The sequence below is a fragment of the Marmota marmota genome, unplaced genomic scaffold (genome assembly GCF_001458135.2).
Source record: "Marmota marmota marmota unplaced genomic scaffold, marMar, whole genome shotgun sequence".
NCBI lineage: Eukaryota > Metazoa > Chordata > Mammalia > Rodentia > Sciuridae > Marmota > Marmota marmota.
Genome location: NW_026000240.1, coordinates 6,669,997 through 6,696,408, shown reverse-complemented (window position 1 = coordinate 6,696,408; position 26,412 = coordinate 6,669,997). Strand labels below are relative to the sequence as shown.

Sequence of the window (26,412 nt, the reverse complement as noted above, 5' to 3'; positions counted from 1 at the left end):
GAAGTGTCTGTTTAATTCATTTTCCTATTTATTCATTGCATTATGTGATTTTTTTTCAGTGTATTTTTAGCTCTTTATATATTCTAGATATTAATCCTCTATCAGAAGAGTAGCTAGCAAAGATAATCTCCTATTCTATGGGTTCTCTCTTCATATTCCTAATTGTTTCCTTTCCTGTGCAAAAGTTTTTAATTTGGTGCTGTCCCATTTATTATCTCTGGTATTATTTCCTGATCTGTAGGAGTCCTATTGAGAAAGCCATTGCCTATACCACAAAGCTGGAGTGTGACCCAACATTGTCTTCTAGGAGTTGCATGGTTTCTGGTCTAATTCTAAGGTCTTTGATTCACTTTAAGTTGACTTTTGTGGAAGGTGAGAGATAAGGGTCTAGTTTTGTTCTTCTATGTCAGGAGCTGCCACATAGGAACTGAGTGCCCCTGAGCCTTGAGTAATGAGAATGTGGAGATGTGGCAAGCCAGCTGTGGGCTGTGTGTGTGTGAACTATGAGCATTGAGTGCACACAGTAGACTGAACCAACATTGCCCCTCTGTTTGAGTGGGTCTAGCTCTGGTCTTTTCACTTGCTCTGCTAAGACCCCCACACAGCTCATGAAATAGGCATGTCCTTCCTAGATGTCAGTCAATCTGCTGACAACAGACATCATGAAGTTAGACTCAACCCCTGAAACCTGACCTCTTGCCTCATTTGAGTGGCTTATCCCCAATAAAAGGGTTCAGCTCCTGCTCCTAGCTCTCTTTCCACAGACCCCTAACTAAGGTCAGAGGAGCTGTCACAGGACCCAAAGAAAAAGGTATTTCTTTGTCTCTGTGTGATTATTTCGTGCAGCCCAGTTCACCTGGAATGACCCTGAATGTTTTAGTTGTGGAACTCGTCACTTCTACACATGTATAACTGGGCATCCCCACACCATTAGTTTAAAAGCTGTCGATTCTCCAGTATATATTTTTGTCACTTTTGTCAAGGATAAGATGACTGTATTTGTGTGGATTTGTCTCTGTGCCTTATATTCTGTATCACTGTTCAATGTATCTATTCTTATGTCAATACCATGTAATTACAGCTCTGTGGTAAAATTTGAAGGCAGGTATTTTGATGTTTCCAACATTGCTTTTTTGGCTAAAATTGCTTTGCCTACTCTGGGTCTTATATTCTACCAGATGAACTTTAGAACTGTTTTTTCTAGTTCTGCGAAGAATATCATTGGCATTTTGATGGGAGGACTGCATCAAATTCGTATATTGTTTTTGGTAGTAGGGCCATTTCAACAATATTAATTCTGCCTATCCAAGAACACAAGAGGTCTTTCCATCTTCTGTGGTCTTCTTCAATTTCTTTTTTCAATGTTCTAATTTTCATGGTAGAGATCTTTCATTTCCTTGGTTAGATTTACTCCTGAAACCTGACCCCTTGCCTCATTTGAATGGCTTCTCCTCAATAAAAGGGTTCAGCGCTGCTCTCTTGCTCTCTTTCTGCGGACCCTTAAGGTCAGAGGAGCTGTAACAGGACCAAAAGAAAAAGGTATCTCTGTCTCTTGTGTGATTATTTCCTGCAGCCCAGTTCACCTGGAGTGACCCTGAGTGTTTTAGTCATGAGAAATGGAAGAGTTGGCTTTGGGTCTTTCATGAACAGCCGTTATAATGTTGAGATAGGTTCTCTCTTTCCCTAGTTTCTTTAGTATTTTTATCATGAAGGCGTGCTGAATTTGTTGAAGGATTTCTCTGCATCTATTGAGATTACTAAGTGATTTTTGTCCTTAATTCTGTCCATGTGATAAATTACATTTATTAATTTCCATATCTTAAACCCTCCTTACATCTCTGGAATAAAACTAACTTGCTTGTAGGGTATAATCTTCTTAATGTATTTCAAAACACAATTTGCTGCTGGGCACAATGGCACATGCCTATAATCCCAGCAGATAGGGAGGTGAAGGCAGGAGGATCACAAGTTCAAAGCTAGCCTCAGCAATTTAATGAGGCACTAAGCAACTCAGTGAGACTCTGTCTCTAAATAAAATACAAAATTGGGCTGGGGATGTGGCTCAGTGGTTGAGTGCCCCTGAGTTCAATCCCCAAAATAAAAAAAAAAACAAAACACAATTTGCTAATATTTTATTAGTGTTTTTGCATCTAAATTCATCAGGAATATTGGTCTATAGTTTTCTTTCCTTGATGTGTCCTTATCTGTTTTTGGTATGAGTGCGATATTGACTTCATAAAACAAATTTGAAAGTGTTCCATCATTTTCCATTTCATGGAATAATTTGAGGAGTACTGGCATTGAGGTTCTGAATGCCTCCTGTATATGCATGTCCATCTCATTCTGAAGGTTTGGAATATTTTCTGTTATTATTTCCATGAAGAGATTATCTATTCTTTTAGCCCACATCTCACATCCCTCTTCAATTCCAGTGATTTTTTTATATACGTATCTATTTATTTTGAGATCACAGTAATCTTCACAACAAAAATCCGTTTTTTGAACACAACTTTCAATGAGCTCAAGTCTAGCCTATTTTGGAGCCATTTTAACATGGAGTAAGGTGAAAGGTGAGCCTTATCTCAGGGAACGTGTGGCTCTTGACAAATAATGCATCTGTAACGTGAATCAAACAAAGGCTAAAGAGTTTTTAACTTTCTTTTTGTAAAAAATGTGGCAAAATGCTTCCATGTTTTACACTGTCACCTTTAGACAGATCAGGCTGTCTTTATTACCTTCCAAAAATACATTTAAATTCATATTTTAGTGCAAAGAGTAACATAAAATTGTATATATAACTTATTGACAACAGATTACTTTATCCAGTTATAAAACATCAAATGACATGAATAAATATGAACCAAATTTGTTATTTCTATACAAATCTGAGACTATTGCTACAGATAATTTTAGTTTAGAGAACACCAACTTGGTAAAGTGCTCTTCCCCTAAGCTTTACATTTAACTAAGTTTAATTTTTAAAGTACAATTTAGAACCCCTAGTGTAGGGTAACAACAATGCATAGGTTAGCAGCACCAGCAAAAATCAAAGGATGGCCTTAAATCTCTTATACATTTAGGAAACAGTGGTAGTGATCAAAAATAGACTTAATCAAAGTGAATAGATGATATAAGATAGATCTTCAAAAAAGTGTGGCCTTTCAATGCCAGATACAATTTATAAAAGAGAGCACTTATTGGTTACCTTGACAGTAAACCCAGATAAACTTTCATTTTATAAACTTTAACATAACACTTAGAAAAGGCTCAGATAGATATAGTTCTCAAATATTTAGGGTATCAACTATATTGTTTTAACCTAAAATAATAGTTGTTTATCTAACCAGTTACAAAGTGATCATTCAAAAAACTTTAAAACAGGTACAAACTCTAATTCCTTTAAGACTTGGGGCCTGGCCATTAGTTTGGGGTTTTAACTTTCCTATTCTTTGTATTAAAGTATAGCTGAAGACTAAGTGTCATTAATTTATGTGTGAAGCAATATGCACTGCCTTGTCTGTGAGTTTAGCTCAGCAGCAGAGTTTCCACCCTGTTAACTTGTAGTGTTGCTGTAGGTTCCCAGCAACTCACAGAATGGGAGAACAAACAATAGCAGCAACCAATGCAAACAATATACAGCATTAAACTAAATATTCGATTCTTACTATGATATCTACAATATTAACTACCACACACACACAAAAAAAAACCCAGAAATGATAGAGTCAGCAATTGCTAACAGCAAAAACAATAAGTAACTATGAACTATATCTGATATGAAAGCAAACAACAAGTATCAACTATGTTGTTCTAGCAGTAATAATTGCAAAAGAGCAGTTACTACCCAACAAAGCCCCTGAGGCCTGACTAGACCTAAGCCCCAACTTCAGGAACTCTACCTACAAGAACTCCAATCCCAGAACTCTACAGTGGTCCCCCCTGGGAGTGCATCAAACTGGTGGTACAGACACAACTCCAGCCAACAATATTTTCCATCCCACCCTAACTCATAATGCCAAGAAGTGGAAATAAGAATTTTTGAAATCCAACTGGCAACTTGGTGAGCAACATAAAAAGAGGAAGGGTTTATCAGCCCATGGCCCCTACTCTTGTGTCAGTATATACCTCAAGAAGAAACAGAAAGAAAGACAGTTTGACATAGACAGTGAACATATATTGTCATTGAATTATTCTGACCACCTCAATGGAATGATTCCCTAATTTTTCTCCAAGAATCTCCAATTTTTTCTTTTTTTTTTTTTATTGTATGCTGAATGGTGAAAGGACATTTACACATATATATATTTGTTTATTTTTCTCATCTATACCACTTTTTTAACGTACTTATTCTTCTTTGCTTTGTCTTTTGAAATTTAGGGTCTTTCGTTGGTTTTGGATTAGCGCATTTTGGGTTTGTTTTATATTGTTTTTCATTTGCCTGTTTCTCTTTTTCTGTTTCTATTATTCTCTTTGACTCTTCCTTTAATTTTTACTTCTATTTTCCCTCCTCCCTCATAAACATCATATTCTATATCTTTTCTAAATTATCTCTGTTCATCTTTTGAAACTGTGAACTCTTTTCTACCCACCTATCTTCATTTTCTTTCCTCTGAATTACGTCTATTCTTAATATCTTTTAGTATTAATTAGTTTATATAATGCCTGATATAATACATGATTACTTACTGTTTTTACTGATGGCAATTGCTGACCTACCATTTATGTTTATTGTGCCAATTAGATGTCATAATAGGAACTAAGTATTTAATTTAATGTTATATATTGTTTGCATTTTTTGTTGCATTATTTGTGTCTCCCTAAACAGTGTGTGTGCACGTGAGTCTGTAACTACAAATCCCATCAATATTTACACTACAAGTACATAAAGTACAAACTCTGCTGCTTCAGAACCACACTGATAGATGATCACACAATCAACAGGCTGGCAGATTGGATTAAAAACAAGACCACAAAGTGGAGAATCTAGGAGAAATGAATAAATCCTATAAAAGTGATTGAAAAAATAATCAAATCTTTTCAAAAAAGTAAAGCCCAGGAAGACAAAACATCACTGCTGAATTCTACGTCATGCAGGGAAAAAAAAGTACTGATAACAAACCTTCTCAAATCCTTCAAAAAATTGAAGAAGAAACACATTTAAATACATTTTACAAGGCCAACACTACGCTATATCAAAGCTAGACAAGAACACCAGAAAAAAATAAAATTAAAGGCCAATATCCCTGTTGAGCATGGATTCAAAAATTCCTCAACAAAATAACTCAACTAGTAAACTAAATTCATGAGTATATTCAATAATTATATACCATGATAAAATGGAATTTATCTCTGAGGTCCAGGATTGTTCAAAATATAGAAGTCTGGGACTGAGGTTGTGGCTCAGCGGTAGAGCGCTCACCTAGCATGTGCAAAGCCCTAGGTCTTCCATTTCCTGGATGCACACAGTGAGCCATGGTCTCAATCCAGGAAGTGGCTTTACCACAGAGGGATTTATCACTCTCAATTTGCTGTTTAGAGAAATATTCAAACGTGTTTTCTTTTTAAAAAACTTCTAACCCTCTGAGAAGTTCTCAACTGAGGCCCTCCGTGAAAATGGTGAATTCTCAATATGACAAATGGGACTTTTTTTTTTTTTTTTTTAAGGTATCCATTTTTAACCACTAAGGTAAGGAAGAAGCTGCCTGAGTAGTTCCGGGTGTCCCAGCCCTGTGGAGATGCCAAAGCTGAAAGAAGCCCAAAGCCTCCCATCCCCACTGACCTGAGGGTTCCTTAATATCTATTTGTGTGCACTTCACTTTACAAAATTCAATGTCGATAGAGCCCAAAGGAGAAGAGAAATTTCACATGGGTACACTTTGCATCCATGCAGCATTTACACATCTCCAGTCCCCAAAATCCATGTGCTTTCTCCATATAACTTTACCAGCAACCAGGAGGAGATTTGGGGTGGGTAGGGCTGCATGACATATGGTAAAGCACCCAGCCACTGTTGCAGGCATGTTCACCTCTTATATTCCGGCAAGTAAATTATGGAGTTACAGCCACACAATCTTTTGATGTTTCCAAGGCCTCGCTAGATATATACTTCCCAAAGGCTGCTCACCCACTCACTCAACACACCTCATGGAGGAGCCTGAAGATTGGGAAAGGGTTTCTTTCTGGCCAAAGCAATCAGATCAAGCAGAATCAAGCCTATAGTGACTCAAAAAGAGAATTTCCATCTATGCTAGGTCAAGGGGAGAGAGTTGCCATCTACCTTACTCAAGGCAAGTAAGTGACTGCCCATCTACACTGCCTCAAGGAACGCGAGTCAATCAACACTGAACAAGAGCAGTCCAGACCTTGGATATACGGCTGTTGGGCTCCTGCTCTTGCCCTGAGGCCACCCTCTTTTTTTGTTTTTTCTTTTTGGTTCTCTTGTATATTTAAATCTTCCTTAAAAAAAAAAAATCTCTGGAAGATCAATTTTTTATAAAATTTTAAATGTATAAGATTCTCTCTGCTATCCCAGAATAATGGGAAGAAAGAGAAGAAGAGGAGGGCAGGGAGGATTGTCCCAGGGAAATGAGTCTCTGATATCTGCAGCAGGTGGGGGCAGAGGAGAGTCCTGTGGATCCAGATGCTCATGGCTGGAATCCGCGTGGGGAAACCTGAGCCAGCTGGCACACCTCCTTGCTGAAGCCGTTTGAGTCCACTCCTGACTGATGCAGGCTCCATGATGCATATGCTCAGAGGTAGGGGTCTTCTGGCTGTCCACAGGTCTGCCTGTCTCATGTGCATGTCCACTGGAGCCACTTGGTTTTGGAACCAATAGAGCCACTCTTCTGAAGGTGGGCCAGAGGAAGCACTGCACACAGCACACAGTCCTTGTAATATAGGTGGTGATATTCCTAGTGACTCCCTTCCTGCCCCTGCTGCTGTCAACTGATTGCCCTGAGGAGGTACCTTGGGAGATGGAGCTGCGGCCTTCTGCGACCCAACTACTGAAGATCAGCTATGGGCTGGTCCTGGGGTACTCAGACCTGTGGGGCACAGGGTCAGGCTCGGAGGCTACACTGGGAATGGATGTGTCCACATGGAAGAAGCAGAGAGGAATGGCAAGCACACTGGTACTTGCAGCACCCTTCTACCCTGACTGCTTGGCCTCCTCAGGCTGTTGCGGCTCACAGGCCAAGGGAAGGGCAGGCTCTCTGGTACATCTGTTGGGATAAACACTGGAAGGATCTGCGGGGCCTGGGCAAGGCCCAACCACACCAAGGCCCAACCTACTCAGTCCATCCTAGGTTGAAAGCTCTGTCCAGCTGATAACTGTAGGCAAGCAGTACATGGCTGGAGGAGGTGCATCACTGGTGTCAGCCCTCTGAAAAGTATTTTGTCACTCTGACTCTTTCCCTGCTCTTCTCTGTCTCGTCCTATTGCCCTGAGGTGAGCATCTTTCCTCCGCTGGGCCCTTCACCCATGATGAGCTGCCTCACCTTGATTCCAGAGCAAGAGTCAGCCATCTACGGACTGAGACCTCAGAAACTATATCCTCCAGAGAAACGTTTCCTCTTCCAAGTTGTTCTTATCAGGTGTCTTGGTCACAATGATAAAAAAGCTAATTAAAACACAGCCATACGCCATTGCCTCCAACTTGAAAAATATACTATTGTGTGTGTGCTGGGATGAATGGTAAGCCAGTCCTTGGGCATGCCATTCATGGGACTGGAACCTCATGACCTAACCTCCTACTGAATGCCCACCTCTCTATACTGTTACACTGAGGCTGAAATGTCAACAGGAATTTGGTAGAGAAAAACACATTCAAACCACAGCACTTGATTAAAAAGAGCCCAGGGTGTTGCTTTCCACTGTGTTTCGGAACTGAGGGCATCGGAGGCCCTATGTGTGCGCTATGTGAGGGGAGTCCTTCAGACTGAATGGACACTAGACAGGAACTCAGATCTTGATACAGACAGAAAGACCTCAGGTAAAGAAAATTCATGCAAATTTTAAAAACTAGTTCTACTTATGTTTTCTACAAGATGGAAAATAATGATATAGCAGAAAAAAAATTTATACTATGGTGTGGAACACACAACATGTACACATATAACGCTGTGACATCAGGAACTAAGTGGGTGGGGTTGGAGAGGTAAGGCATAGCATTCTGTATAATACTGAAGTTACACTGCTCCAATTCACATCAGAGTAGTTTGCTCTTCTTATGTTAAATGCAATTCCTCAATGGGAACCATAAAAAAACCACCTGTAGAATATACCCAAAATGAGAGGTGAGGGAATTATAATGTTTCACTACAAACATAAACTAAATAGGAGAGAAGATAATCATATAATGACACACATCATGCTGAATCAAAGCTTGTCCTGCTCTCCCTATAATGATGAACCATGAGCACATCCTATCCCTTATCATCCCAGCTTAGGCAATTACATCATAATAATGCCATTTCTGGAGGAAGGAGGAAAAAGGTCTTATTCCTAGCTGTGGAGTCAGAAGCTAAACATATCTTTGAGGGAAAAAAAATTTAATCATACACTCTCTAGTTCTATTTCTCTGAATTTTTATCAAAAGGTGTTGAATTTTGTCATATGATTTTCCTACACCAATCCATACATGCATACGGTCATATGATTTCCTTCGCTTGTCAATAAAGAACTACCAGACAAATTCTCAGCTGAGTTCTACAAGACCTTCAAAGAAGAATTAATACCAATACTCCTCAAATTATTCTATAAAATAGGAAAGGAGTTAATTTTCCAAACTCATTCTACGAGGCTAGTAGCATCCTGATACCAAAATCAGCCAGAGACACATCAAGGAAAGAAAACCTCAGACCAATACCCCTGATGAACATAGATGCAAAAATTCTCAATAAATTTCTGGCAAATCACATACAAAAGCATATAAAAAAGATAGTGCACCATGATCAAGTGGGGTTCATTCCAGGGATGCAAGGTTGGTTCAACATATGGAAATCAATAAATGTAATTCATCACAACAATAGATTTAAAGAATCATATGATTATATCAACAGATGCAGAGAAATTATTTGACAAAATACAGCACTCTTTCATGTTCAAAACACTAGAAAAACTACAAATAGTATGAACATACCTCAACAATGTAAAAGCTATCTATGCTAAACCCAAAGCCAATATCATTCTAAATGGAGAAAAAATTGGAAGCATTCCCTTTAAAAATTGGAATAAGACAGGGATGCCCTCTTTCACCACTTCTACTTAACATAGTCCTTGAAACTCTAGCCAGACAAAAGAAATTAAAGGGATATAAATAGGAAAAGAACTCAAACTATCAGTATTTGCCAATGACATGTTTCTATACTTAGAAGATCCAAAAATTTCCACCAGAAAATTCTAAGTATTAATAAATGAATTCAGCAAAGTAGCAGAATGCAAATCAATACCCATAAATCAAATGCATTTCTATACATCAGTGATGAATCCTCTGAATGAGAAATCAGGAAAACTACCCCTTTCACAATAGCCTCAAAAAACAAAAACAACAACAACAACAACAAAAAAAAATTGGGAATCAATTTAACAAAAGAAATGAAAGACCTCCACAATTAAAACTACAGAATACTAAAGAAAGAATTTGAAAAAGACCTTAAAAGATGGAAAGATCTCCCATGTTCTTCATGTTCTTCATGTTCTTGGATAGGGAGAATCAATATTGTCAAAATGACCACACTACCAAAAGCGCTATACAGATTCAATGCAATTTCAATTAAAATCCCAATGTCATTCCTCATAGAAATAGAAAAGGCAATCATGAAATTCATTTGGAAAAATAAAAGACCCAGAATAGCCAAAGCAATGCCTAGCAATCTTTCCTAAACTCCAACAGTGATTCTGCTGAGAATGAAATTTAAAACAAACAACAACAACAAAACTATCCCATTCACAATACCCTAAAAAATACATAGAAATAATCTAATCAATAGGTGAAAGATCTCTACCATGAAAATTACAGAATACCAAAGAAAGAAATTGAAGACAACATTAGAAGATGCAATGCCCTCATATGTGCTTCAATAAGAGAATGAATCATTTTAAACAGCCATATTACCAAAAGCAATATACAGATTCAATGCACTACACATCAAAATACCAATGACATTCTTCACAGAACTAGAAAAAAAAACAGTCCTAAAATTCACTAAGAAGCATGAGACCCATAATAGCCAACACAATCCTAAGAAATAAGAGTGATGCTGGAGGAATCATAATACCTGCTCTCAAATTGTTCTACAGAGCTAAAGTGACAACAGCATTGTATTGACATTAAAATAGGCCTGAAGATCAGTGGAATATAAGTCATAGGAATCAAGACACAGAGTTATCTGATATTTGACAAAGTTACTAAAAATATATGCTGGAGACAAGGTCTTTTTAATGAATGATGCTGGGAAAACTGGATGTTCATACAGAAAAGAATAAAATTAGATCCCTCTCACCCTACAGAAAAGTCAAGTCAAAGTAGATCAAAGACTTTTAGCATTAAGCCAGAAAACTTGCAACTGCTAGGAGAAAACACAAGTCAACATTCTATCCTGTTGGTGCTGGCACTGACTTCCTTAAAAAGACTTCTCTCTAACTCAAGAAATAAAACACAAATCAATAAGTGGAATGCCATAAAATTATAAAGCTTCTGCACAGCAAAGGAAATATTAGGAGTATGAAGAGAGACCCTACTGAATGGGAGAAGATCTTTGCCAGCTACTTCTCTGACAGGGCATTAATATCCAGAAATATAAAGAATTCAAACAGGTTAACACCAAAAATAAAATTAAAATTAAAAATAACCCTATCATTTCAATAAATGGGCAAAATAACTGAACAGATATTTCTTTAAAAAAAATACAAATGGCCAACAAATAATGAAAAAAAAAGTTTAGCATCTCTAGCCATCAGGGAAATGTAAATTCAAACTATACTAAGATTTCATCTCATTCTAGCCAGAATGGCAATTGCTAAATTAGATCAATATATATTGCATGCTTTCATAATTATATCAAAGTGGATTCTACTGTCACTAAAAAGAATCAATATAAAAAGAGTACAAATAATGATAGCAAGAATGTGGAGGAATAGGTACACTCATACATTGTAAGTTGGACTGCATATTATTACAACCACTCTGGAAAGCAGTATGGAGATTCCTCATAAAACTAGGCATAGAATCACCATATGATCCAGCTATCCCACTCCTTGTTATTTATCCAAAAGAACTAAATTTATCATTCAATAGTGATACAGCTACATCAGTGTTTATAGCAACACAATTCACAATAGCCAAATTATGGAACTAGCCCAACTGATTGTCAATAGATGAATGGATTAAGAAAAAGCAATACACACACACACACACACACACACACAAATGGAGTTTTACTCAGCCATAAAGAAGAATAAAATTATGGCATTTGCAGGCAAATGGAAGGAAATGGAGAACATCATGCTAAGTAAAAAAAAGCCTCAGAAAATCAATTCAGTGTTTTCTCTCACATGCAGAAACTAGAACAAAGTAAGGAGAAAGAAGAGTAGAGGTCAGATATAAGTACAGAGGCAAGTCAGTGGAGTATAAAAAGGAGATTAAGGGTAAGGCAGAAGGGTCAGGAAAATAGAGGAAATGTGGAAGGAATTCAACAAAATTATGCTTCATGCATATATACAGAGTCAATGTAATTCCCATCAAAATTCCAATGATGTTCTTGACAGAAATAGAAAAAGCAGTTGTGAAATTCATTTGGAAAAATAAGAGACCCAGAACAGCCAAACCATTCCTTAGCAAGAAAAGTGAAGAAGGAGGCATCATAATACTAGACCTCAAAATATACTACAGAACTATAGTAACAAAAACAGCATGCTATTGGCACTAAGACCCCTGGAATAGAAGACATAGAGACAAACCCATATAAATATGGTTATTGCATACTAGGAAAAGGTGCCAAAAACATATGTTAGAGAAAAGATAGACTTTTCAACAAATGGTGCTGGGAAAATGGAAATCCATATGCATAGAATGAAATTAACAATGATCTCTCATTCTGCACAATACTCAACTCAAAATGTATCAAAAATCTAGAAATTAGACCAGAAACCCTGCACACACTAGAAGAAACTGTAGGCCCAAAACTCCAACATATCAGCTCAGCTACTGACTTCTTGAAACAAGACTCCTTGTTAAAGCACAATAATTAAAATCAATAATCAATAAATGGGATGGCATCAAACAAAAAGCTTCTTCACAACAATGAAAACAATCAAGAATGTAAAGAGAGAGCCTATGGAATGGGAGAGAATCTTTGCAACCTACACCTTAGATAAGCTGTTAATTTCCAGGATATACAAAGAACTCAAAAAACTTAACACCAAAAACACAAATAACCCAATCAATAAATGGGCAAAAGAACTAAATAGACACTTCTCAAAAGAACAAATATTAACAGTCAACAAATATATAAAAAAAGATTCTATATCTTTAGCAATTAGAGAAATACAAATTAAAACTACACTGAGATTTCATCTCCAGTTAGAATGGCAATTTTCAAGAATACAAGTAACAATAAATGTTGGTGAGGCTGTGGGGAAAAGAGTCTACTCATACATTGTTAATGGGACTGTAAACTGGTAAAACCACTCTAGAAAGCAGTATGGAGTTTCCTCAAAAAACTAGGAATGGAATCACCACTGACCTGGTTATCCCACTCCTTGGTATATATATCCAAAGGAATTAAAATCAATATACTACAGAGACTCAGTTTATAGAGTACAATTCACAATAGCTAAGCCAAGGAGCCAAACTAGGTGTCTTTCAACAGATGAATGGATACACAAAATGTGGCATATATACACAGTGGAGGATTATTCAGCCATAAAGAAGAATGACTTCATGACATTTACCTGTAAACAGATGGATCCAGAGACTATCATGCTAAGTGAAATAGACAAGTTGCATAAAAAACAAATGTCAGATGTATTCTGATATGTGGAATCTAACCTACAATAAGGAGTGAATGAGGAATAGAAGTTCAGTGGATTAGGCAAAGGGTAATGAAGGAAAGGAAGGAGGTATAAGAAAAGGAAAGACAGTGGAATGAATCTGACATAACTTTCCTACGTACATATATGAATACACCACAGTGAATCTCACCATCATGAACAAGAAACTAATTTAAAAAATAATAACTATGGATAAATGGCAGAAAAATCAATAGAGGGAACGGAGCAAGGGTAGGGAAAAGGAAGGGGAAGAAGAAATACTGGAGTCAGAATTAGAATAATGTATATTCCAATGCTCATATAATTATGTCAAAATGTATTCTACTGTCACATATAACTAAGGACCAATTTTAAAAAAAAGAATAGATGGACAGTGTCTATGCCTATCCTTCTTTCCATTTCTTATGGAATGTACTAAACAAGAGCAAGGGCTGAGTGCTGTTAACCCCTTCTTCTTTCTGTGTTGTACACCAAAGCTGCCAGTTGCGATGGCCTAAGACTAAAGCTGGGCCAAATAATTCTCAACTTCTCTTCTTCCCAGTATAAAATAGGATGGGAGAGGAAGTTCTATCAGTTGAAATTTTGTCTGCACAGACCAGATAATACACTCCCAGAGTGGGGCAGCTGTAGAGTTTTATGGGTGGAATTCCAGCAAGTGGGACTTAGCTCTAATCAGCCCTCAGGGGCTCTGCTGGTTTCTGCTCTGGAGAGATTAGATCAACATACTACTAGTGCCTGGAAGTTGCCTATCTCTGTTGGGAGTCTGGTTCTCAGGAGCCTCCCAAGGATTCTACTTGCTCTGGTTTAGATATGAGGTATTCCCAAAAGCTCATGTGTGAAACAATGCAAGAAAGTTTAGGTGAATGATTGAGTTATAAGAACATCAACCCAATCCATGAATTAATCCCCTCGTAGGGATTAACTGGATGGTAACTGTAGTCAGGTAGAGTAGTTGGCTGGAGGAGGTAGGTCATATAGGACATGCCTTTGGGATATATATTTTATATGTGGTGAGTGCAGACTCTCTCTGCTTCCTGAAGTGAGGTCTTGAGCCATTTCCCTCCACCACACTCTTCTGCCATGATGATCTGCCTCACCTTGAGCTCCAAAGAATGCAGCCAGCTGTCTGTGAACTGAGACCTCTGGAACTGTGAGCCTCTAAAACTGTTCTTTTAGTTAGGAAAAAATAAAAGCTGACTAAAACAATACTTGTGGGGGCAGAGGAGTCAATCCTTCACCCACTCTGTTGCCCATGAACATGGCCTTTCCAGGTTTCCCAGGCTTAGTCCCTGCATGTAGTCCCACCCACATGTTCAGATTCCAGACCTACTTCAGCAGATCACAGGAACCACCAGACTCAAAGGTGAGCTCCCATCCACTTTTCCCATTTGAATCCCCCTGGGTAAAATATTTTCTGTGCCTGCTTCACTCCCATTTTGCTAGGTACACCCCAGTCTACATGGAATGCATTTGCCAGGACAGTGTAGCCCTGTTTGCTCTGATCTTCCAGCTCCCACAGCACGTGCAATGTGTCTACCTCAAGGTGGCTCCACCTCAGCTCTCAGCAGCCAAAGTCATGAGTGGAGAGACACTGGGCACTTTTCAAGCACCAGTGCACAGTGCAGCTTCTGGATCAACTAAGGGAAGGTTCCTTTTCTGATCTCAAGTTTTTCTGTACTAAATCTGTCTGTTGTGTTTCTCTCTGTATTCCTCCTTCCTCTGTGTTAAACTACCCATACCACTGCTGACACAACCAGCTTGGCTCCAATGTAGTCTTTCTTCTTTGTTTAATTTACCCCAAATTTCTGACTCTCTAAGATACTCTGACTGTCCAATATGGAGTTTTAGTGAAATCCCTCTTTCACCCACCTAACAGAGAAGCAGTATTCCTGCTGCTTGAATCCCGAGCCATACAGCAACTAAGAAGGCAGGCTCCCTCTAGCCCACCATCTTGAATCCCTCAGGAACTATGGTTTCTTAAAGAATTTTTCAAACTTTTAGATATAAAAATTTATACTTTAATATCTTTTATATATTTCATAGGGATAATTTCAAACTTTAAACTTCAGCTTTATTAAAAACATGCTGTATTATTCTTCTGGTGGAAATTTCATTACAGACCAGACTCTAGTCCAAGCTCTAGCATCTGGGAACCACTGCTACAGATCAAAGGAATAAAACCTCAAGAAAAGGAAATAACTATGATTCTGGTCATTAAGGAATATAACTTTTAATGGCACAATGTAAGGAAAGTGAGTTAGCATGGTAGAGAAAGCATCAATTAAGAGGCAACAGGAAGAGAGAACACAATGTTGGATCAGAGTCTAGCCAATATTACCTTTAGACAAAGTTTACTTGTTGGAGCTAGGCTTAAGATATCTATTACCTGCCTTCATGATGCCACTGGTTTAGTGAAGTAATAAAATATACTAATATTCTGTAACTAGTACTAGTCTCTGTCTTCCCTATATTTATCGTGGAGCCCAAAGGACCACAGGATAGTCAAAATGTTGAGGCAGCAGTTTTCATCCTAGAATCAGTAACTAATGTTTATAGTAATGCTCTAGATCATCATTCAACAATTAAAAAAGAACAAATTGATAAATCACCAACCTGAATGGACCTCAAAAACATTACATTGAATGAAAGAGGTCATATAAAAAAGATATATGCATGCTGTATGACTTCATTTACATGAAATTCTTAGAAAAGGCACAAGTAATCTAAAATGGCAAAAAGCACATCAATGTTTGCCTGGGGCTGGGGACAGAGGGAAGAGACTGATAACAAAAGAGCAGAAGAAGCCAGGCGTAGTGGCACACACCTGAAATCTCAGCAGTTCAGGAGGCTGAGACAGGAGGATCATGAGTTCAAAGTCAGCCTCAGCAATCATGTGGTGCTTAGCAGCTCAGTGAGACCCTGTCTCTAAATAAAATACAAAATAGGGCCGGGGATGTGTCTCAGTGGTCAAGTGCCCCTGAGTTCAATACCCAGTACCAAAAAAAAAAAAAAAAAGAGGAGGAGCAGAAGAGAACATTTTAAATGATAGAAATGTTTTATGCATTGACTATAGTGGTGGTTAAACAGATGCATACATTTGTTAAAATTCATCAGATTATACACTTAAAATGGATAAGCTATATTCAATAAAACTGATTTTAAAATATAAGTGTACATAGATGTATATATATGTTTTATACACACACCCACACACACACACACACAAACACACACATATACACACATACATACTTATACACATGATTCTTTTTAGAGTCACACCTTTGGAAATACAAAGAAAGATACAACTACTTTTCCCAGAAAAAATAAGGTTGTATGCATAGTTTTCCATACAATTCAGGGGCACCAAAGATCAAAGCCCATGGATGCCAAATGAAGAACTTTAGTATACACCTATAAAACCCAGTACTCTAGAAATCTGAAGATGTGAAGATCTAAAGAAGCCTGAGTATGTGTTCACAATTCCTATAATGATGTCAGAAGAGCAGACTCATAAAAACATAGTTTTGTAAAGAGTGCCTAGTAAGCAGGCACTAGCAATGTGGAAGAGAGTCATACTTTCTTAGTATAATCACTAACATTTCTTTCAAGCAAACGTACTAAGTATGTAGGCTTTCATTACCATTGGTAACTCACCCTCAGCTTGATGGTGTAGATTATAAAACTCTCGGGCAATGATATCTGCCAGTTTCTCACACCATTTTTTTGATGGACAAAAAAGTAATACTGAATGGTTATCACGAACGGTCTCATAACACAAACTAACAACATGGTCTTCATCACCCTAAAAAAGAAAGAGAAATAATGACTTCAGTGGTACTTTTAAAACATTTTCACACCAGGTATGCTGGTACACACCTGTAATCTCAGCAACTGAGGAGGCTGAGACAGGAGGATTACAAGTTGGAAGCCAGCGTCGGCAATTTAGCAAAACCTTATCTCACAATAAAAAATAAAAAGGGGCCAAGAATGTAGCTCAGCATTCCTGGGTCCAATCCTCAGTACCACAAAAAAATTTCCTCACACCAGTTTAAAATCATTCACTTTTCTTCACAGGAAAAATTTTATTATTCAAAGGCATAATAAAAAATCAGCTACAAAGTCCATAACAAAATAGAAAACAAGCCAGGCATGGTGGCACATGTCCATAAATGTAGCTACTCAGGAAGCTGAGGCAAGAAAATTAAGAGTTTGAGGCCAACCTGGGCCACATATAAATGAAGATACTAGGTTCTGAGAAATTTTGTGATTCAACTACTATCTCAGCCTTATCAAGTATCACTATTAAATGTCAGAGGTAGGTCTAACTCCCAAATGATGTGCTTTTCATTCTATATACTATAATTATACCTACCATTTAATGTAAGATTAATTTTCCACATTAGTGTTTAGTTTAAACTAAATCATAAGAAAATCTTTTCCTAGTTAAACAGAAAAATCCACAAAACTAAGTATATTCTTAAAAATGGGTATATCATATATCAGGAAACGACGGTCAAGGCACAACTACATTTCCTCCTTCACCATCACCATCAGTTCTTTAAAGTGAAACTGACTGGCTTAGTTTTAATTCTAGTGGATGTGGAACATGCATTCAACTATTTTGCAACCTCTCATTATATTTCAAAAATTGTTAACTTGCTAGAAAATGACATTAAACACAATGATACCAAGAGCTATGATATAAAAATAATGACTTACCTTCACTTGTAGCATGGGTTGAAATTCCCTCACAAGCTTCATTGAAGAGTCATATATGGAATTTCCAATTTTTACTGACTCCAAAAGTGGTACAGGGCGAAAGTCAGTATGATAGAGTTCAGCATTCAACCAGGAAGCCACAAGCTCCAAATTAGGAAGAGTAGCACTCATTCCAACAATCTGTACAGCATTAGACAGAGGACTGGCTAAATCTGCCTGGCTGTGAAAAATAAATGAAGCACACATTAAAACACGGTATATTGGGACTGGGGTTGTGGCTCAGAGGTAGAGCACTCGCCGACCATGTGTGAGGCACCAGCTTTGATCCTCAGCACCACATAAAAAAAAAAAAATAAAGATATTGTATCCACCTATAACTAAAAAATAAATATTAGAAAAAAACACAGTATATTAACAAGTAGTGGTGCTATGTGCTTGGGCATGTCCTTTGGCACACACATGCATATAATTTTTTAGGGAACAGGATCTAGGAATAAAATTACTATATCATTGATTACTGGGTCACAGATCTTCAATTTTAAGAGATAATGCCAAACTGTTTCCCAGAGAGTCTGAACCAAAGTAACACTCCCACAAAATATGTGTATTCTATTGTTCCACAGTCTTGTCATTACTTAGTATTATCAATCTTTTTAATGTTAGCCATTCTGGAGAGCAAGTCGTAAACATTAAAAAGTAATTTCTATTTTTCTGATTACTAATGAGACTAGCACCATTTCATGTATACAGACCATTGGGAAACTCTCTTTCAAATGTCTATTCAAGTTCTTCATTGATATATTGGGTTATTTATGTATTTCTTATTCATTTGTAGAACTTTTAAATTTTCTGGATAGTGACTTTCCTTTTTCATTTATTTTTGCATTTAATTTTATCATTTATTTCCTTTTACTTCTGTGGCATTATTTTATTATTCTTTTTCAAAGTTTCTTGAAATGGATAATTAAATAACATTTCCCGTCTGCCTTCTATAATAAGATAAACATTTCATACTATCAATTTCCCCTTAAAAATAACTTTCGCTGCATTTCACAATTTTGTTGAGATATTTTTCTAGTTCAAAACTAGTTTCTAATTTCTATTGTGATTAATTTTTTGACCCAAAATGAGCCTAAAACGTATTGCTTAATTTCCAAACATGTAGGCATTTTCAGCTTGTGCTTTACTTATCCTTATTCCTAACTCCATTCTTCTGTTGTCAGAGAATATATTTTAAGTCATTTCAAACCTTTGAAATATGTTAAGACTTTCTTTATGACCCAGCATATGATAAATCTCTTCATAAATGTTTCATGTGGAACTGAAAAGAACATGTACTCTGACATTTTTTGCTAATTATTATACATGTATCCATTAGGTCAAAATTGCTGATTTCATAGTAATATCATCATATCCATAAAGATTTGGGATACAGATGGTTATCTGCTTGTTCTATCACATACTGAGAAAGAAAAATGTGCTTAAAGCTCCACAAAATGGAAAGAGCCTATTAAGTGTCCAGCAAGACATATTGGTACAAAATTTCAAAACACAGGGAAAGAAAGGAGCTCCTAAAAACTCCCAGACAGAATTTTAAAAATTTATACAAAGAATGAATGATCAGCATGGCATTGGATTTCTCAATAAAATGGGAAAGTAAAGCCATGACAATTCTGAAGGAAAAACATTCCCAATCTTGATTTTTATGTCTGGACAATCTATGAAAATAATTGCAACACATTTTCAAACACACAAGTTCTCAAACAACTGATAACCATAATAGTGTGTTCACAGAAATAAAGTGGTACTTCCGAGAAGACATCCCCACCAAAGTAAGGAAATAAATGAAGAGAAAGACATGTGATCCAGAAAGGGGGCTCTATCTGAAGCAAAAAGCAATAGAAATGAGTGATAATGGTGAAGGGAGATCCCAGATGACTGCAGCACAACACAAGTACAGACTAACCACCTTTCAGATTGGAACAACTCAAAGGCTTTAGGAGAAACATCTTCAAGATGACAACTTTGGTAGAATATCAAATGTGCTGGAATATAATGGAGATTTATACAATTGAGCAAGAGGCTATGCATATATTAGCAATAAATGCATAAGGAAACCAAGCCATTAAAAAATACATTTGTTAATTTCAGAAAAAAAAAAAAGGTTTTTTAGAAAAGTAAAAGTAATCACAGTTTATAATAGCTCAGTGGATAATGGCATTCAGACAGTCACATTACTATGACACTGAATAACGATCTAAGCAAAATTACAATATAATTATATCTAGAGAGTAGAAACAGGATCAAAGGAGAAAGAGAGACTGTACAGATGGGGGAGAAGATTGGGTATTGTTGCATAGAGAATATAAGAGAACCCAATCTTCATGTTCCATAGTAAGAAGTCAATATAAAAGAACTCAAAGAGCAGCATTTAGGGATACTACTGTAAATACAAAAACAAAAGCCTAGAAGAGTTGAAAGTTGTTGCCACTGAGAAGTAGGAGTTGAAGAACCACTATTTGACAAAATAAGCGTTACCTGCTTAAATTATATGTAAATAAAACTGACAAACAGAAAAACTAGATTTCCAAAACCTATTGCAAAACTATGTACACTGAAATAAAGCAGTGAGCAATCAAGTCTTAGAATGTTTACAAAGTAATCTAAAATCAGTTTATCTAAAGAACTCATTTTAGAACAAAAACTACTGTACAGTTGCTCTAAATAAGGAAAGTACCGTCCTCTTTTAGTTTAACGCCTACTTTTGCAGACATTTTTCCAACATTGTTTGAAATCTCAAGAATTCAGTTATTTCAGCTACTCACCTAGATGCTGATTTCTGAGTAATATAGCAAATCTTGGTCAGCAAAAGTTCCAGCAGATATCCTCGGTGAGAGTCTCCCAACATATGTAACTCATCCACAACCACCATTCCTAAAAAGATTTTCCAGATACCAAGTTTTACAAAATTTCACAATTCCAAGAAGACTTTTAAGAGATTCAACATCTTATACCCTACAGTAAGCATTTACCATTATTTATTATAAGTGATGCAGATTTCAAACCATAAAACAAACAACAACAACAACAAAAAAAGATTCCACAAGATGGGCAATTCTTTTCTGGATGTATTCTAAAGCTAAAAACCAATGATTAGCTGACTTAGGTCTGTCCAAACCCAAGGAAAACTGCCCCTTGTTACTCACTTCCAAATTGGTAACCTTACAGGAATATATGTGCAATGATTTATCAAAGATTTCAGTTATATAGTGTGTCAGTTATATAGTGTGTCAACTTTTTTTAGGAGGAAACAACCATATTCACATTAGAAAGTTATGCCAAAAAAAACAGAATCAGGTCAAAAAGAAACAGATGATTTTAAGGAACTTTTTAAAATATGATAGACTACTGCAAAAGATAAATATGATCATAATGTCCTTCTCCCTACTTAGAGAATTGAACCAATCTATATACTTGAAATAATACTGAAAATTTAGTGTCAACCCATGCCTTCTTTGGTAAACATTTTTGTGACTTCAGTGTTTCACATGCACTGGTATCTCCCGCAATGGATCCCACCAAAATTAGGACCATTCAGACAACTTCCTAATGACATGGGATACTCTTTTTCCTTAGCAGTAAGGTACTCCAAAGTCCTGCTATTTGTTGAATTATTCCAGAATTTATTCATCATCCCAAAATGCTTATTTTACCTAGTATGCCAAGCATTGCTCTAGACACATTGGAAATAACATTTAATAAGATTATTACAATCCTTAAGATATTTGACATCCAGTGGAGTCACAAGTAATAAAACAGTTAATACAAATTGTGACTCTCCTCGGACTATACCCAAAGGACTTAAAAACAGCATACTACAGGCACACAGCCACATCAATGTTTATAGCAGCACAATTCACAATAGCTAAATTGTGGAGCACACCTAGATGCCCTTCAATGGATGAACAGATTAAAAAAAAAAAAAATGTGGCATATATACACAATAGAATTTTACTCAGCAATAAAAGAGAATAAAGTCATAGCATTTGCAAGTAAATGGATGGCATCTGAGAAGATAAATGCTAAGTGAAATTAGCCAATCCCAAAAAAACAAATGCTGAATGTTTTCTCTGATATAAGGAGGCTGACTCATAGTGGGGTAGGGAGGGGGAGCATGGGAGGAATGGATAAATTCTAGATAGGACAGAGGAGTGGGAGGGAAAGGGAGGGGGCAGGGGATTAGCAAGGATGGTGGAATGTGATGGACATCATTATCCAAAGTACATGTATGAAGACATGAATTGGTGTGAACATACTTATGTACAAACAAAGGTATGAAAAATAGTTCTATATGTGTAATAAGAATTGTGATGCATTCCGTTGTCATGAATTTAAAAAATAAAACCAATTTAAAAAAAAGAAAATTCAACAGGGCAGAGCAAGTAGAAATAGGAAAAGGCCACACAAAAGTTTTGCAGAAGTCAAACTCTGTTTCTTTGTATTCAATGTGTATGCCATCTATTTTTTTATAGTGTTTGCTTTCTAGTAAAACATTTAATTATTGTGGTGAAAGTGGAATTTGTTTTGCTGTTTCAAAATAAATAAATTTTTTTTTTTAAAAAAAGACAAATTGATTGTGATTTCTTTCTCAAAGGCTTTATAGAATAGAATCCGTGTCTCATATTCTTTGATCCTGCCTCAACATTACCATGGTATTTTTGTATATTTTATTTATTAAATTGTGAAGGATTGCACTATTGTTATACATAAATACTTTTATGAGTGCATTATTATTATATATAATAGAGGGTTCATTCTGACATACTCAAAAATGCATATAACATGATTTGCTCCATTTCAATCCCCAGTACCTCCCCTTACTCTTCACTCCCCCACTACAATCCTCTTTCCTACTGTTCTTCCTTCTATTTTTTGTTAATTGGTACAATATAGTTGCACATAAAAGTGGAATTCATTGTGATATATTCATGCATACACAGCATAATTTGGTCAATGTCATTTCACAGTTCCTTCCCTTTCCCATCCTTCCTCCTCCCCCTTGAAACCCTTCCTTTACTGTCCTCCCTTTTATTTTCATGAGATCCCCTTTTTTAATTCACTATTTCTCTATAGCTTCTGCACATAAGAGAAAACATCTGACCATGATGTTTTCAAGTTCACCAGGTTCTCAATGAGTAGCTGAAATTCTTGCTGATTTTGCTACCACTAAAACCATTTTATTCTAGTGGCCACATCTTAAATGGCCTTTTAGTAGTTAAAAATAAATCTAAAAAATAAGGTAGAAAATTATCCCAGGGTCCCAAATTCAAATACAGTTTCTGTGGCTCCCTATTATTTCCCTTTTGAATGGTAGTCTCTGGGTCTAGACCTAATCAAGATATTATAGCATCAAAATATAATAATGGATACATAATACACGAATTGTGGAGAGGGCAGATCCAGCCTCAAATGTTTCTTTCTATTCCTGGTAAAGTTTAGACAAAAAAGAAGAAATGAGAAAAGACTGAGGCTCAAAGATACCCTCTCTGTTTTCGAAAGTACAAAAATGCAAGGTAGTGAGATCAATAATAGCAGGACACAAAATTTGTACTTTTTAATGCAGATTTCCTAATATTACAGATGCCAATTCTTGCCTCCAGAAGTAGATGACAGATAATGGAATAACAACATGGGACATATAGAAATCACAGTAGCTCCCCTTTATTTCATCAAAAATAGCAACAGAAAGTATGTTTAATTTTCTAATTTTTTTTGCCTGGAATGGTAGTACATACCTGTAATTCCTGCAACTCAAGAGGCTGAGGTGGGAGGTTTACAAGTTCAAGGCCAGCCTGGGCAACTTAATGAGACCTTGTCTCAAAAAGTAAAAGGGTGGGGATATAGCTCAGTGGTAGAGCACTCCAGAGTTCAATTCCCAGTACTGCCCAAAAAAACATTTTTATATTTTCTTACCCAGTAGATCCATCTTATTCTCCTCTATGAGGCGATTGATAAGACCATTGGCTCTCTCAATTGTGCAGACAGCAATATCCAAGGAAGAGAAATGCCCTGTTGGAGAGGTACTGCCCATGTACCCATCTACTTTTATTCCTACTTCCTGAAACAGGCTCTGAATTGAGTAAAAAGAAACAATAAGGGTGGTAAAAGGTCAAAATATATCAGTTACAAACAGATTCCATTCCAGAAAATAGACATAAGTATTTAAAGATATTTATCAGATTACTCTCAGTTGCTCCTGGCCAGGACTTCCTGTTTTTATTTTGTTTTGTTTTACAATCATATACTAGAAATATTAAGTTTAGAAATGACAAAGCTTAGTGCAGGAATTCCTATTAAGACAGAGTCAAATAAAATTAAGTACATCATTTTATGATAGTATTTAATAACCTACAAAGTTCTAAGAGGTATTTATAAAAATTGGAGAAAATTTCCCTTAAACACTAACATTTTTAATTTAATAAACTAGCTAATTTTAACACTAATTTAACATTTTAAGGAATTCGTTATTTCTCTCTAGCTTCTGCACATGAGAGAAAACATCTGACCATGATGTTTTCAAGTTCACTAGGTTCTCAATGAGTAGCTGAAATTCTTGCTGATTTTGCTACTACTATAACCATTTTATTCTAGTAGCCACATCTTAAATGGCCTTTTAGTAGTTAAAAATAAATTTTAAAAATAAAGTAGAAAATTATCCCAGGGTCCCAAACTCAAATACAGTTTCTGTGGCTCCCTATTATTTCCCTGTTGAATGGTAGTCTCTGGGTCTAGGCCTAATCAAGATATCATAGCATCAAAATATAATAATGGATACATATTTACACAAATTGTAGAGAAGGCAGATCCAGCCTCAAATGCTTCTTTCTAATCCTGGTAAAGTCTTTTTATTCTACTAAATATAGTCTTATTATTCTACTAAAGACCAACAATGGAAGAAAAGTCTTTAAAAGTTTAATTCTGTGGGACTTTAATATTAATTTTTTTTTAGTTTAACTTTTTTTTTGAGAGAGAAAGAGAGAGAATTTTTTAATACTTATTTTTTTAGTTTTCGTGGACACAACACCTTTATTTTTATTTTTATGTGGTGCTGAGGATCCAACCCAGCACCCCGCGCATGCCAGGCAAGCGTGCTACCGCTTGAGCCACATCCCCAGCCCCAAGTTTAACTTTTAACTAACATACCTTCTCAATAAAAAGGATCCTTCATCATTTAGTTATTTTGGGTCTAAGTTGAGAGGTTGTTACCATGTAGGACCAGCTTTGTTGGCTATTTGGCCTCTGAAATAACTGTTAAAAAGATTTATAGAACCATAGAACTTTAAAGCTGTTCGTTCAGTAAATTTCCTCTGAGCATTTATTGAGTTAACCAATAGTGCAAAGGGTTAACATCCTCATTTTAAAAACAAAAACACTGAGACCCAGCAGAGTGGGTGTCTGGACTGAAGACACAGTAGTAAAACTGGGACTAAAACTCAGATTTTTTGGCCTAACAGTACAAAGATCTTTTCATTCCAATAATACTTTTTTTTCAATGCAAACCACAACAGTAAGTTTAATCTATTTTATGAAACACTGTATTTGTGAAAATGCCTTAAAAACTGTTAGTATCATATCAAATATAAACTACTATTCATGTTTTAAGAACAGAGGAACAGGTCACAGACCTGAAGCTTTACCTGAGCTCCAATGATCTTGTTATTCAGCCCCTAAATGTTCCTAGTGACCCTCAAACAGGATAAGATATGCTTCCTTAAACACACTCCTTTCTACACTTCAGTCTAGTCCTACCATTTAGTTTTAACCCTGATTCTTAATTTGCATGGTTATAGGCCAATTGAAGTATTCTGTTTCCTTCCTAAGAAAAGTTTACAAATTTTTACATAATGGCTCTTTCTTTCTTATGCAATAATACTTTTTTTAAGGTTTCCCTCCATTAACTTTCAATGCTTTAATGGTCAACATTTAAATCTAGATGAGTGCAACAAGAGATTTTTCATTTGCTTATATAATTCAATTTCAAATCAATAAGCCAAGGTTGCCAATAATGGGCCTTCACTATTTCAAACTTAGTACAAGAACATTACCTGGAGATAGTACTTCTTCTCTTTAGCCACAGAAACAAAGGGAAGAATAAACAAAGCTTTCTTTCGCATTTCCAAAACCCGCTTCAAAATAAGCAATTCTGCAACAAGAGTCTTCCCCGCACTTGTAGGAGCTAAAACATGATTATTCCACAAAGTTATAACAAAAAACAAGTAACATCTGGTACATCACTTGAATGTTTTAAGCCATATCTAATACTACAGAGCCTAAGATGACCGAATCAGGAAAGTCTCAACTAGCACTTGAAATCCTTATACCCTGAAAATCCCTAACTTTAAGCCAACTTTCTAAATAGTCTCACACTAAAACCAGAGAGTAAAAAAGCTTCATATCAGCAATGAATGATGAACATTAGCAAGTACCTAGTTATACCTAAAGATTCTTCTCTTTAAATACTGAATGGCTAAAAGACCTGCTTGAGGAAGAAGATGAATACTTGTAACCTCTGATAGGAGCCAGAAGTTGAGGGAGAGGAGCTGCAAGGAAGCTTAAGGAAAGGAAACAGAACTTATGAGA

General features: G+C 36.4%; 1 protein-coding gene and 1 long non-coding RNA gene across 3 annotated transcripts in view; one reads left to right on the top strand and one right to left on the bottom strand.

Annotated features, from left to right (window-relative positions):
• The window catches only part of Polq (DNA polymerase theta), a 107,082-nt gene that overhangs the window by 78,336 nt on the left and 2,334 nt on the right, over positions 1-26,412 (bottom strand). For both annotated transcript variants that reach the window (XM_015486728.2, XM_048793941.1), the window contains exons 3-7: positions 25,878-26,008; positions 23,746-23,902; positions 20,598-20,706; positions 17,773-17,992; positions 16,708-16,855 (exon numbers count right to left, since the gene is read on the bottom strand). In XM_015486728.2, coding sequence (XP_015342214.1) covers positions 16,708-16,855; positions 17,773-17,992; positions 20,598-20,706; positions 23,746-23,902; positions 25,878-26,008 — 765 coding nt within the window. The remainder of the gene's footprint in view (positions 1-16,707; positions 16,856-17,772; positions 17,993-20,597; positions 20,707-23,745; positions 23,903-25,877; positions 26,009-26,412) is intronic.
• LOC125613529 lies at positions 212-22,175 on the top strand. The gene is made up of 3 exons (XR_007344061.1): positions 212-385; positions 5,393-5,395; positions 22,001-22,175. It is a non-coding gene; the product is annotated as an uncharacterized LOC125613529 (long non-coding RNA).